Source organism: Sprattus sprattus, assembly GCF_963457725.1.
Source record: "Sprattus sprattus genome assembly, chromosome: 12".
Lineage (NCBI taxonomy): Eukaryota > Metazoa > Chordata > Actinopteri > Clupeiformes > Clupeidae > Sprattus > Sprattus sprattus.
Genome location: NC_137910.1, coordinates 8,898,329 through 8,911,747, shown reverse-complemented (window position 1 = coordinate 8,911,747; position 13,419 = coordinate 8,898,329). Strand labels below are relative to the sequence as shown.

The 13,419-nt window shown below is 47.7% G+C and overlaps 1 protein-coding gene across 1 annotated transcript; it reads left to right on the top strand.

The window, feature by feature from the left end:
• Positions 1 to 2,137: 2,137 nt before the first annotated feature.
• Positions 2,138 to 13,347, top strand: msh6 (mutS homolog 6 (E. coli); the record flags this gene model as incomplete). The annotated part of the gene is made up of 10 exons (XM_080849439.1): positions 2,138 to 2,388; positions 3,575 to 3,777; positions 4,036 to 4,205; positions 4,719 to 7,338; positions 8,628 to 8,920; positions 9,811 to 9,928; positions 10,591 to 10,680; positions 10,810 to 10,964; positions 11,827 to 12,026; positions 12,345 to 13,347. 10 exons carry the CDS (start codon positions 2,138 to 2,140, stop codon positions 12,424 to 12,426), a joined length of 4,182 nt encoding a protein of 1,393 aa, XP_080705565.1. The 3' UTR covers positions 12,427 to 13,347.
• Between the last annotated feature and the right edge of the window lie 72 nt (positions 13,348 to 13,419).

Below are 13,419 nucleotides of genomic sequence, written 5' to 3'. Positions count from 1 at the left end.
CACACAGACACACGCACACACACACACACACACACACACACACTCACACTCGCTGCAGTATGATGACACCTATATTTGATTCACCACAGACACATAGCCCACTTTACATCTCATCACGACTCATCCGAGAGACAATGGTGACTCATCATCTCAGAAGCTTGGTGTTATTTTCATCCGGTTTGGAGTTCATTTTGACAGGGCCTTCATCCATATGTGCAAATCAATGTGTTCAGAAAGCGAGGCGAGCACCTGTGTTGTTTTGGTGGACAAAAAAAAGACTTGTAATGTCTAGGAGGGTAGCCCTGGTCAGACAGCACACATAGTACATGTACATAATCAACATTGTTGAATATCTCTGTACATAGCACCCATACCTCCAGTCATGTAATCAAGTGTTGCAGCAAGAGTGCCTACATGGTGAGGAGAGGGGGGGGGGGGGGGGGGGTTAGAGGGAGAATACAGCGAAAACCATCTACAATCTACCTGGAAGAGGGGGAAGGATGGAGAGAGGGAGGCAGAGGGAAGGAGGGGGTAGAGGGAGAATACTGCGAAAAACCATCTACAATCTCCCCCCCCCCAAAAAAAGATGTTTCCAATTACAACATTTTAAGGCATAAAATAGGAGGGCATAACAACATGTTGACTTACAGTCCTTTCTCTTTTTGAGAGGAGCAAGAGCAGACCTTGGGAGATAGAAACATCCGGAGCTTTTTGACTCCTGGTAACGACTGCTGATTAAAAAGCACAGAGGCTAATGCACAAGCCACAAGATCTTGAACATAAATACACTCTTATTAGAACTGGAGTATATTTAATATATACGTTTTATATATAAGTTACTTGTTTTTGAAATCAAACCACTCTAAAGGCATCAGTGTTGAGTGGGGCTAAGGTGGGGAGGTGCTAACTCCTGTGAATGATGAGTCTCGATCAGCAGATGAAAATAAGACTCGCACCCACGAGGAGTTCCAAGTGGTCCACACTGCGTCAGGTTCAGGATTATTTTTAAACAGTAGATTGAGTGTTGAGCTATTTTCAACCCAGAAAATGCTGAAAAATATATTAAAATTGTAAAACACCAGCATTGATGTTTTTCATCACAGTACAGTCATATTATTTACTTAACAACTAAAAAAAAACACATTTAAGTGTATATTAAGTTTAAAGTTTTCGTTTATTGCATGAGAACTCATTTACCATGTTAATTGGCTGGATCTCAGAGACCAGTGTTTTTAAACTTGATAACAAAACCTAGGGTAGCCTGATAATGAAGACTAGTTAATCCAAGGCCTCACAAAATGTGTATTTTCGGCCAAAGCAAATAATAACGGACTGAAAAGATAAATCGACTAATTCCTTTATAGGAAAAAAAACTTTCTGAAATTGTATATGAGGTAACCAAAAAACGCCTCTGTTTGTAAAGAATTCTCTCGTTTTCAAACAACATAAAAAAAAAGCCATAGTGAGATGGGTTTGAGAGAGACGAGCCCAGCAAACGACTAACTATGAGTTCATGTGCAAGCCAATTGACAGTAGTTCTTCTGCTCTCTGCTGGTCAATGCAGGAAGTTCGGGAAACGTAGATAGACTCCATGCAAATGCCCAATTTCATTATTCTAACATATGGAGACACATTATTTGTCAGAACAGATTACAAATAATTCAGATGGACAAATAATGAATGGTTCATGAAACTCCTGATATAATTTCAGACACTACCACTGAGGTTTTCTGTTGGCTATCGTATCGAGTACGGTAGGCCTACATACATCCCATTGTCTTAACTTACTTACACTTATATAATAGGTTAGTAAGGCCTACTTAAACTTATACAACACTGCGGATATAGTGTAGTCGCAAGCCATCCTTCCACGATAAGGCTCTTATTTGCACCATACAACGTTAACCCCGTCTTTAAAAATGTTTCCGGTTTGTTTAGAGGCAATCCAGGCACCCATTGGGTAAAATGTGGTGGTGACCAAAGGAGCCCTTCCCACATCCGCTGCACTCTAGCGGAGATTTCCCGCGAAGACTGGTATGTATGCATGCCTGCATGGAGTAACAGTGGAGATAGCCTGCATTATGCAAGACTCCTGAATCGTATTTTCTCGAAATAAGGATTCAAACACATTTTCAAAATGGCGAAACAGAGCTCACTTTTCAACTTTTTTGCGAAGTCACCGCCTGCTGTTGGGAAAAGTAAGCCAAATCCATCACCCTTCGAGGCTGACCTGCCTTCATCGGTGCAGAACACATCTCCCAAAGAAGAGGCCAAACAAGCCGCTAAATCCCATAAAAAGACGCCGGCAAAGCCCAAGACAACGTCCACTAAAACAGGCTTGAATAAGTTGTTCGGGAACAAAACCCCTTCAAATGTTGCTAAAGAAAGGTAAGTTGGCTAATCTTGCAAGTCTTATTGTTGGACTGGGAGATTGACATCGCCCTGAGAATTAGTTCGACTGTGTAACCTTGGTAAGATGTCGATCTAATTTAACACCTTCAAGTCTATAAAAGTATCAGTGCACAATTTGGTCCTTTCTGTTTTGTTGGTGGGCTAGCTGTTTGAAAAGCAAGTGTTTGCCTACATGTTGTGGAGTTGTAAACATGAATTAAGATACAATATTTAGGTCGACTTGAAAGTAAATGTGACTGCAAATGAACGTGTATGTATATATATATATATATAAGGTTAATGCCAAACTGGATAATGCTAAATGCTTTACTAACAAAAGTGCTGAACCAGGTGGTAACATGGTGGCCCACTTTGTGCGTGTTATGCTATTAGGGCTATGGTTATGCTTCCCGTGATTTGCTGGCGGGAATTTTAGGGAAGAGGGAGGGAGCTTAGCGCAGTGGTCTTTGCAGGAGTTGTAAAAGCTGTGTTTTTTCATTCCTCGGCCTTTCTTGGGATGACTAGCATGCCAGCCTCCCAACATTTCAATTTTAGTGCTTTGTCGAATATCCAGCGAATATCAAACGTCAAACCATGTTCACCGTAGTCGACAAGACATGTCTCTGATTAGATCCAGCTTGGGTGTGTAAATACGTTGTAAAGCTATTGATTTGACTGTCGTTAAGAAGCATTACGGGCATGGAAAGTACGCTGTAATATGTGTCTGAAGAAAACTAAATTTTTAAAGAAAAGAATCAAAAGATTTTTTATACGTTATAATTTGACGTATCACCATATATCTCCTGAAGTAATGTGCACGCTGTAAACTACTACTACAGCAAACAGAATGAGTCATTTAGTTGATTTTCAGTCAGGTGTTTTCATTTTTTAATTCATTCATTTTTTCTTTCATTTATGTATTTAATAAATGCCTATGCTACTCACAGGCACAGATCTGTCACTCAACCACTCACTAAGGTTATTGAAAGGAAGCTCATGTATGAGGCTTGACGTTGGCAACAGAATCTTTTTCCTAAATCAGTTCTCCCTTTGTTTGTCTCAACTGCTTTGTGAAATTTAAGTTGGAAACTTTTAGTGTGACTTAATACTCTTAGTGGTAAGATAGCATCCTTTGTGAATATGGGCCCAGGTCTTGTAACACCGAAGTACTGTTCTCTTTCAGTCAGTCATGCGCATTCAGTGCGGGTGCTCTGGTGTGGACCAAGCTGGAAGGGCATCCCTGGTGGCCATGCATGGTGGTGCCCCAGCCTTTGAGCGGGCAACAGATGCGTGGCAAAGGGCGAAACCAGCGCCTCCATGTCCACTTCTTTGATGAGCCCCCGACTCGAGGCTGGGTCAGCACCAAGTATGTAAGAGAATATCAAGGTGAGTGTGCCCTATGGTCCGTCGGGTGTCTTGCTGTACTGTTGCATTCCATTTGTGGATCGCATCATTTCAATTAAAAGCCACTCTAAATGCATGGATCAGTATAAACGTATGGATCTGTATTGAACGTGCCCTTGAATGGTATTGGTAGAGTCTGTGTTTCATGACATACAGTATGAGGAGAGCAGGATGTTGTGTTCAGAGTTAATCTCAGAGAGTGTTCATAGGGAAGGTTGTCTAATGCTGTGGCCTTGCCAGGTTCAAACAGCACGGATGCCAAGTCGGGAGGCCTGTTCTTCAGTGGGAAGCCTGTGATTCGCCAGGCTATGGAGCTGGCAGACGCCGCCATGCCCAAAAGTACAGAGGAGAGACTGAAGATGCCGCTGTGTACCGATCTGTCTGATGAGGAAGAGGATGATGAGATGGAGGTGAGACTTCACATGGTGCTGGATTGATTTAGCACTTAGGCTAATCATGATGATGTAATTGTTTTTCAACTTCTCGCTCCATAGTGGAGCATAGGCCAAGCGAGTTTCCACCGGATTTGGTTTCCTCTTGTTCTCAATGTTTCAGTAATCCAGTAAATCCGCTGAGCGAGGGATTGGCCCGCCCAGATAAAATAATGTAATAGTACCATGTTATTCATGATGATGATGATGAAGATATTATAAGGATTGTTACTTTTACTGGCTTCTCCTTCACTTACTGTTGCTAGAATTGCAACATACTTTGCAGTAATGAATTGCTGTGTGTGTGCGCATGTAAAATAAATATATATATATATATGTATATGTGTATATATATGTGTAATTACACACACACAGGTAATACAAAAAAAGAAAGAAATTATTAAAAAAAATTAAAGATTCACATCTTCAGATGTTTCCACCAGTCATGTCCACTTGTTTTGCTGAATCTAAAACTACCCATTTCTATTGTAGGTGGACAAGTCCACTCTGAGTGACGAGTCTGATGAAGAGTCTGAGGAAGAGGAGGTGAACCCTGGCCGCCGCTCGTCCCGGGTGGCTGCTGAGAAGGGGCAGAATGGTCAGAAGGCCAAACGGCGGCGCATTGTGGAGGCCTCAGACAGCGGCGATTCCGACGAAGAGTTCAATCCCAATAAGGCTGGCGGTAGCAGCGACGAGGATGAGGAAGACGTAGGCAGCGGGGTGGACGAGGCAGAGGAGGAGGAGGAGGAGGAAGAGGAAGAGGAGGAGAGCGAGCCCGAGGCGGACCCCGAGAGCCCCGTCAAACCCGTGAAGCGTAAGCGTCCCGCTGAGAAGCCCGCAAAGGCCAAGCCCATGACTCCGGCCCCCTCAGAACCACCCAAGAGAAACCTCACCGCTGCGTCTTCCTTGTCGGCAAACACAAAGTCCAGACTCTCTGCCTTCTCGGCACCGGACACCTTCGACAGCCAGACAGGTGGCGCCGGGGCAGTGGACGGCAGCGTGACCGTCTGGGACCACGAGAAACTGGACTGGCTGCAGGAGGGGCGGAGGAAGGACAGCCGGCGGCGGCGCCAGTCGGAGGAGGACTACGACCCCACCACGCTGTACGTGCCCGACGACTTCCTGAACCGCTGCACGCCGGGCATGCGCCGCTGGTGGGAGCTCAAGTCGGGGATGTTCGACGCCGTAATCTTCTACAAGGTGGGCAAGTTCTACGAGCTCTACCACATGGACGCGGTGATCGGCGTCAACGAGATGGGCCTCACCTTCATGAAGGGCGTCTGGGCACACTCGGGCTTCCCCGAGATCGGCTTCGGACGCTTCTCGGACGTGCTGGTGCAGAAGGGCTACAAGGTGGCGCGCGTGGAGCAGACGGAGACGCCCGACATGATGGAGGTGCGGTGCAAGAAGATGGCGCGGCCCACCAAGTTCGACCGCGTGGTCAGGCGCGAGGTGTGCCGCGTGATCACGCGGGGCACGCAGACCTACAGCGTGCTGGACGGAGACCCGTCTGAGAGCCACAGCAAGTACCTGCTGAGCGTGAAGGAGCGGGCCGAGGGGGAGGGCGGCAGCTCGGGCCACTCTCACACCTACGGCGTGTGCTTCGTGGACACCTCCATGGGCCGCTTCCACGTGGGTCAGTTCCAGGACGACCGGCACTGCTCGCGTCTGCGTACGCTGGTGGCCCACTATGCCCCGGCACAGCTGCTCTTCGAGAAGGGGAACCCGTCGGCCGAGACGCGCAAGATCCTCAAGGCCTCGCTCTCGGCGGCCCTCCAGGAGGGGCTCACCGCCGGCTCGCAGTTCTGGGACGCCCAGAAGACGCTTAAAACCCTGGCTGAGGAGGACTACTTTAAGGAGAGCACAGAGAAGAGCGACGACTCGGGAGGTGCGGCGCTCCCTCTTACACTGAAAAGCATGACCTCTGAGAGCGATTCGTTATGCCTTACGCCTAAAGAGGGGTATGAGCTTGCCCTCTCGGCCCTCGGAGGATGCATCTCTTATCTGAAGAAGTGTCTGGTGGACCAAGAGCTACTCTCCATGGCCAACTTTGAGGAGTACGTTCCAGTGGATGTGGAGATGGAGAAGTCGGAGGGACCGTCCAGCTTTTTTGCCAAGACCCGGCAGAAGATGGTCCTGGATGGGGTGACCTTGGCCAACCTGGAGATTCTCCAGAATGGATCCACAGGTGGTTTGGAAGGAAGTCTGTTGGAGCGCCTGGATACCTGTCGCACGCCTTTCGGCAAAAGACTCCTGAAACAGTGGCTGTGCGCTCCGCTGTGCAACCCGTCCTCCATCCGGGATCGCCAGGACGCCATGGAAGATCTCATGGGCATTCCAGCCCAGCTGTCAGAGGTGTCGGAGCTTTTCAAGAAGCTTCCCGACCTGGAAAGACTCTTGAGCAAGATTCACAGCATGGGCACCCCTCTGAAGGCCCAAGACCACCCAGACAGCCGGGCCGTCATGTACGAGGAGGTCGTCTACAGCAAACGCAAGATCGCCGACTTCCTGGCTGCGCTGGAAGGATTCAGGGCCATGCAGGAAATCGTATCCGTCCTGTCGGCAGTGACGGAGGGATTCCGCTCCAAGCTGCTCCGGCAGGTGGTGGTTCTGAAGGAGGAGGATGAGGATGGCGAGGGACTCTTCCCAGACCTCTCCCCGGAGCTCAAGCGCTGGGACGCGGCCTTCGATCACCAGAAGGCTCGCAACACCGGGGTCATAACCCCAAAGGCCGGCTTCGACCCAGAGTTCGACCAGGCCCTGACGCAGATCAAAGACTGCGAGAGGCACCTGCAGGAGTACCTGGACCGACAGAAGAAGAGGCTCGGCTGCAGGACCCTGTCCTACTGGGGAACGGGCAAGAACCGCTACCAGATGGAGGTACCAGACAGCGTGTCTGAGAGGAACGTTCCGGAGGAGTACGAGGTGAGGTCCACCAAGAAGGGATGGAAGCGCTACGCCACCAAGGAGATCGAGCGCTGGTTCTCGGAGATGCAGGGTTGGGAGGAGAAGCGGGACGCTGCCCTGAGGGACTGCATGAGGAGGCTCTTCTACAACTTCGACAAGAACTACAGAGACTGGCAGACAGCAGTGGAGTGCATGTCTGTGCTTGGTATGATGAAATTCCCTTTCTTTTCCACACTCGCACACACACTCTCACATAATCACACACACACACACACTCACACTCACACTCACAGTAAAAAGATCATAGGAGATGGTTTTGCATAGTCTCAGCAGAAGCGCGTGTGTGTGTGTGTGTGTGTGTGTGTGTGTGTGTGTGTGTGTGTGTGTGTGTGTGTGTGTGTGTGTGTGTGTGTGTGTGTGTGTGTGTGTGTGTGTGTGTGTGTGTGTGTGTGTGTGTGTGTGTGTGTGTGTGTGTGTGTGTGTGTGTGTGTGTGTGTGTGTGTGTGTGTGTGTGTGTGTGTGTGTGTGTGTGTGTGAGAGACATCTGTTTGGAGAATAAAAAAGAAACGGTCTGAAAGGGTAGAGGAAGGACGGGTCACAAATATATGATGCAACTGGCCCTGGCCTGTCAAATAAGTGTTTGTTTGGCCAGAATCATTTCCCACCTCTAGCCCACTGCCTCATCCCGTTTAGTGCCCTCCAATGGGCCATTACTGCCGCTCTGGAACCGGCACCAGCTAGAAGAGCGCTTTGCCTTTTAATAATTGAGAACTTCACATTTGCAGCCTGAATCTGAAATGCAGAGAGAGAGAGCTGAGTGAGAGTGTAGCCATCAGTGCAGTGCACTTAGGCAAAGCTGGATTGCATTAAGGCCTCGTGAGTTGTGAAGGCAGCCTGTTAGCCATTTAATGAGCTCCGCAGATGAAGCAGAGAAGAGCCACTGGGTGAGCCGTGTCTTTCTTGATGCTGGTGATTAGCCTCATCTGTCCGCACTCGCATGTGTCTCATTTATACAAGTCTAAGTCTTCACGAGCTTCGGCCGCCTCAGGTAGAAGACTTCTTTTGCACAGTCCGTAATGACATTTTATTTCACTGATAATAGAATTGGGCTGCCATGAGGCTGTTATTAGTCTGATTAGTGGGTGGAGTGATTTGTGCTCCAGTAGGTTAGATGGTGAGAGAGTGGGGCTGGCTATGGCATGGGAGTGTTTGCCAGGGAGGCTTATGCAGAGGAAAGGGCCACTTCATGCTGTGTGTAAATGGGCTTAGGTTTCATGCACACATTTGTCAAGATAGATAGATTGAGGGAAAACGCTAAAAAGACACAAACAACGGAGCTACGTGGAAAGGCTGCCACTTGCGTCGGCGCCAGAAGAGATATGTCAAGTAATTTATTGAAGCAGTGTAGTGAGAGGAAATGTCATGTGTTGCTTCATGTGGTGTGGTGTGGAGAGGGTTTGGTCTGACTGACTTGATTGTGTCCTCGGCCCACAGATGTGCTGCTGAGCTTGTCCCGGTACAGCCAGGCAGGAGATGGACCCATGGTCCGCCCGGAGGTGCTGCTCCCGGAGGGCCACCAGGACTCGTCTCCTTTCCTGGACCTGCGGGGGTCCCGGCACCCCTGCGTCACCAAGACATTCTTCGGGGACGACTTCATCCCCAACGACATCTCCATCGGCTGCCTGGGAGCGGAGGAGGACGAGGGCCAGGGCGGGGGGAAGGAGCGGGCCAGCTGTGTGCTGGTCACCGGGCCCAACATGGGGGGCAAGTCCACCCTCATGAGACAGGTGAGTCTCCATGGAGACGAGGGGTTCGGTGAGATGCCCTGTGGGGTCATGTCCTTGGTAGGCGGTAGACTAGGCATAAAGCTGGCAAGAACACATTTAAGAAGCTTCCCATTTCTAGTCTACCTATACTCTCATGTTTCTCTTCTGTTGGTGGCCGGACTAAATGAAACTTCTCTTACCACCTCTTTCCTCTGACATGACACTTGTGTTTGTTTCTAGAACTTGTAAGGCTTTTTTTAGTGCTAACGTTCTTGCTTCATGTAAGCCATGTCACTGCACACATCCTGAACTCAACACCTGGGCCAGCAGTTTGCTGTTTAGACAGGAAGGAGGATGTGGTTAGGCACTGATCTTAACCCTTTTTGCATGGTACCATAACAGACACCCTTACCCTGTGCAGTTAAACATGGAGAGTTGATATATTGACAATTAGGAGTTGTCATACATCCTCAAATGCAAGTTTGGACAATTATATTTGATGGTGTCAAATATAGTGGAACAAATGTGCTTGAGATTTATTCTTTGATGATTTATTCATGTCATGATGGACCATGGTCTCGTCCACGATGTCCATGACTGTACAATACATCAGAACCTGCTGTCCATGGCAGAATTATGGACACATGAATTTATCATCTCCTCTTGGTGCACACACACACACGCACGCACGCGCACGCACACAGACACACAAACAAACAAACTCCTTGGTGAAGGAGCAGCTCTTGGTCATGGCAAATGCTTGTCCAGTCAGTAGGACCGACTTCCCTTCCTCAGGATCATGTGAGGGGTACCAGCCTGTTCCTCAGGAGCATGTGAGGGGGTACCAGCCTGTTCCTCAGGAGCATGGGATGGGTACCAGCCTGCTAACTCCTCTTCTCCTTCCTCCCCAGTGTGGGCTGATTGTGATCCTGGCTCAGCTGGGCTGCCATGTCCCTGCAGAGTCCCTGCGCTTCACCCCCGTGGACAGAGTCTTCACCCGCCTGGGCGCCTCGGACCGCATCATGGCTGGTGAGGGAACGCGTCGTCTGCTCCTCGGCTAGAGCAAGGCACTGGCCAGGTCACGTGTTCGGTCAGATCACGCTGACGTCCTGTCCATCGGTGATGTGTGGGTTCTGTGCCACTCTTGTGAAGTTCATTGAATGTTAATCATAGTATTGTTAGTCACAGTGCCTCTGGGAGATGTAGTTGTCAGTGGCACAGGCCCCCCTTATGAGCTGGGTTACGCTCAAGTGCTGAAAGGGAGTTTTTCCAGTCACCTCAGGGTAAGAACACACATGGGCGTCTTTTTAAAAACGGGACGCTAGAAAATGCATTGATTCCTATGGTACGCTTTGCGTGTGCGCCTACGCAAAGCACGCCGTACCATAGGAATCAACGCATTTTCTAGCGTCCCGTTTTTAAAAAGACGCCCATGTGTGTTCTTACCCTTAGTCTGTGCTCAGGGGGTTGAGGCTCTAAAGCGCCTACAGACCAGTTCAATGTTATTGGTGCTATATAAATGTAAATTGAATTGAAATGAACCCACACATCACTAACCTACATGTTCAATTACCACCATCATGAATGTTAGCGTCTACACAGTGATGACTGAGTGTAAATCTGATAGTTGAGTCCAAGGGCCTCTGGGAGATGTAGTTCAGCAGAAGCTCTGACCCCTCCGTGTGTTGCAGGGGAGAGTACCTTCTTCGTGGAGCTGAGTGAGACGGCCAGCATCCTCCTGCACGGCACCAGACACTCCCTGGTGCTCCTCGATGAGCTGGGTAAGACCCGTGGGTTTATGGGTAACCTGGGCTTCCAGCCTGATGCCCCTGTTGTTGTTGTCATCGTTGTTGTTGTTGTTGTTGTTGTTTGTCCTGTTCCATCCCAACCCGTTTGTGATGTTTGTGCAGGCAGAGGCACAGCTACATATGATGGCACAGCGATCGCCAGTGCTGTGGTGAAGGAGCTGGCTGAGCGGATCTGCTGCCGCACCCTCTTCTCCACTCACTACCACTCCCTGGTGGAGGAGCACGCCAACGACCCCTCCGTCAGACTCGGCCACATGGTGAGTCCTCTGCTGCCTCTGGCCCACTAGTGTCAGTGGAACGCATTCAGCCATTGATTATTTATTGATAAAATATATTCTGATGTTATGATTATGTATGGTTAATTTTGGTAGACTGTCACCATTCCATTTATTCCACATGTATTCCCTCTTGCAAACATTCTGGGGTTGACAAGTCTTCCTGCATACTTAAACATAAATGTTAGTTTTAATGCCATGACATTCATCAATTCCAAATTCAGACAGCCAGCCTGTTTGACCGAAGAGCCTTGTGTTTTAATATGCTGTGAACAAATGTTTTGATGCAGTAGCACCCATCATTACTCACTTGTCTGTCTTGTTTATAGTAGTTGTAAATGTCTGCCATTGGGTGGCGCCTTTATGCAGTTTTTTTTTTTTAAAGTTGTAGATTAAAGGTTAGTTTTCCTTAAAGTGGTAACCATTATTCTGTCCATCATATTCTAGGAGAGAATGTTCTCTCTTCTTTCAGTATTTAATTCATCTTTATATAGAAGCAGAGGTGGGGAACATTTCTTGAAACGCTTTTCAAACATGCAAATTGATGTGTTGCTGTACACTGTACTGGCTTTCCCCAACCACTAGAGGGCAGTATTCAGTGACTAATAGTTGTTAGGACTAAACAACATAAACCTTTCATGGCCTCAGTCTTACAGAAAAAGATTCTGTGTGTGTATAGTAAGATTATAGGTTGTTACTATCATTTGTCCGCTCACCAGAATACATCTTTGTCTTAGGTTGGTGACATAGACATGGAAGAAATCTCTACTTCTGCCAAGAACTGGATTGTAAGCTCAATGTTTTGATACAGTATCTCATTTCCTGTCTCTCCCTCCCTCATCAGGCGTGCATGGTGGAGAACGAGTGCGAGGACCCCAGTCAGGAGACCATCACGTTCCTCTACAAGTTCATTGGCGGCGCCTGCCCCAAGAGCTACGGCTTCAACGCCGCCAGGCTGGCCAGCCTCCCTGAGGCGGTCATCCAGTCTGGCCACAGGAAGGCCAAGGAGTTTGAGAAGAGCACAGTCACCCTTCGGCTCTTCAGGTAAGAACACCGTCACAAGACTCACACAACAGCTGAACTGGAGCTCATGTCAAATTTAAACCTTGTTATTGATTCTTTTGAGACATCTAAACAAACTCACAAGTAAACAAACTCGCTGTGATTTTGAATTCAGTCCCTAAGCCCAATTCAGATCCAGTCTGGAACAACATAGCAACTGCACCAATCAGATCACCTATTATAGTTAATCGATTCACAAGTTGAATTACAAAAAAATTCAACCCAATCACTTAACAGCTGCGCTCACTGATTTGCTTATTGTGTCAGCACATTCTGATGTGACTTCTTCTCTCGTCACAGGAAGCTGTGTGCATTTGCTGAGGATCCCTCTGCTGGTCTGGAGCAGTTCGCCCCCCTCGTTGAGATGATGGCCAGTCTGTGATGGAAGTGTCTCTGCTTTCCCATGAGTTCTTTCCAAGCTTCTTGTTCTTTTCTCCTCGTCATGTATTAAACCATTCACCACTACTGAAATGATCTAATAAAGTTTATTTTTAAAAATGAAACACTTTCCTCTTTGCCTAGGAAATTAAACCCTTTTTGATTAATACTAACATCTACATAATGGTTATTGAATACTCCACAATATATTAAGTCTAGATGTTATGGAACATGCATACAATTCAGGCTGTATGAGAACCCACAGTCACCAATACAGTTGGATTGGGGGGAAGGAAAATAAAATAAAAAAAGCAAAACCAAATAAAATAATAATAAAACAGCTGTGTCGATACTCGTCTCGGCTTCACTGGAGCAGAAGCCTTTCTTTCTTTTCTTTTTTTCTTACAAAGATAAATATCTCCAGCAATGTTTATACCACCAGGAACCGGCGCCATTTTGCCCAGAGCAGGCTGGGCCACGGTCTGGTTCAGACATCAGTGCTTCCACGAGACTGGACCTCAAGTTGACTACACACTATCGGGCTGTTCTTTACTCAGTCAATTATGGAGGATAATCTCCCTTTGGGCCTTTCGGAAGAGTGTTCTAAACGCACGCACACACCCACATCAAGTTCACCAAAAACAGGAAGGAATAGGGACAGGGCAAAGGGGTGGGCGTTTTTTTTTTTTTAATACTAAATCTAAACACACTACAAAAGCTTTATAGGGCCAAAAAAAAAAAAAAAGTGTCACACCACCAGTCTCGTGAAAACACTGTCTTATGCTAAAACAGTTAAAATCCGACGTCTGTTCTTGATCCCCTTTCTTTTTCCTTCAATACCAATAAATTCAACATTGCTGGAGAGCAATTAGTGTTATTCACTGCTTCCCTCCCCTTACCCCCAATAATCTCTTTCACAGAAAGAACTTACACCCTGCAGCATGAATACAATTACAGCAAGTCTAAAGTATAATAACCCTCCCTCCCCACCCACCCA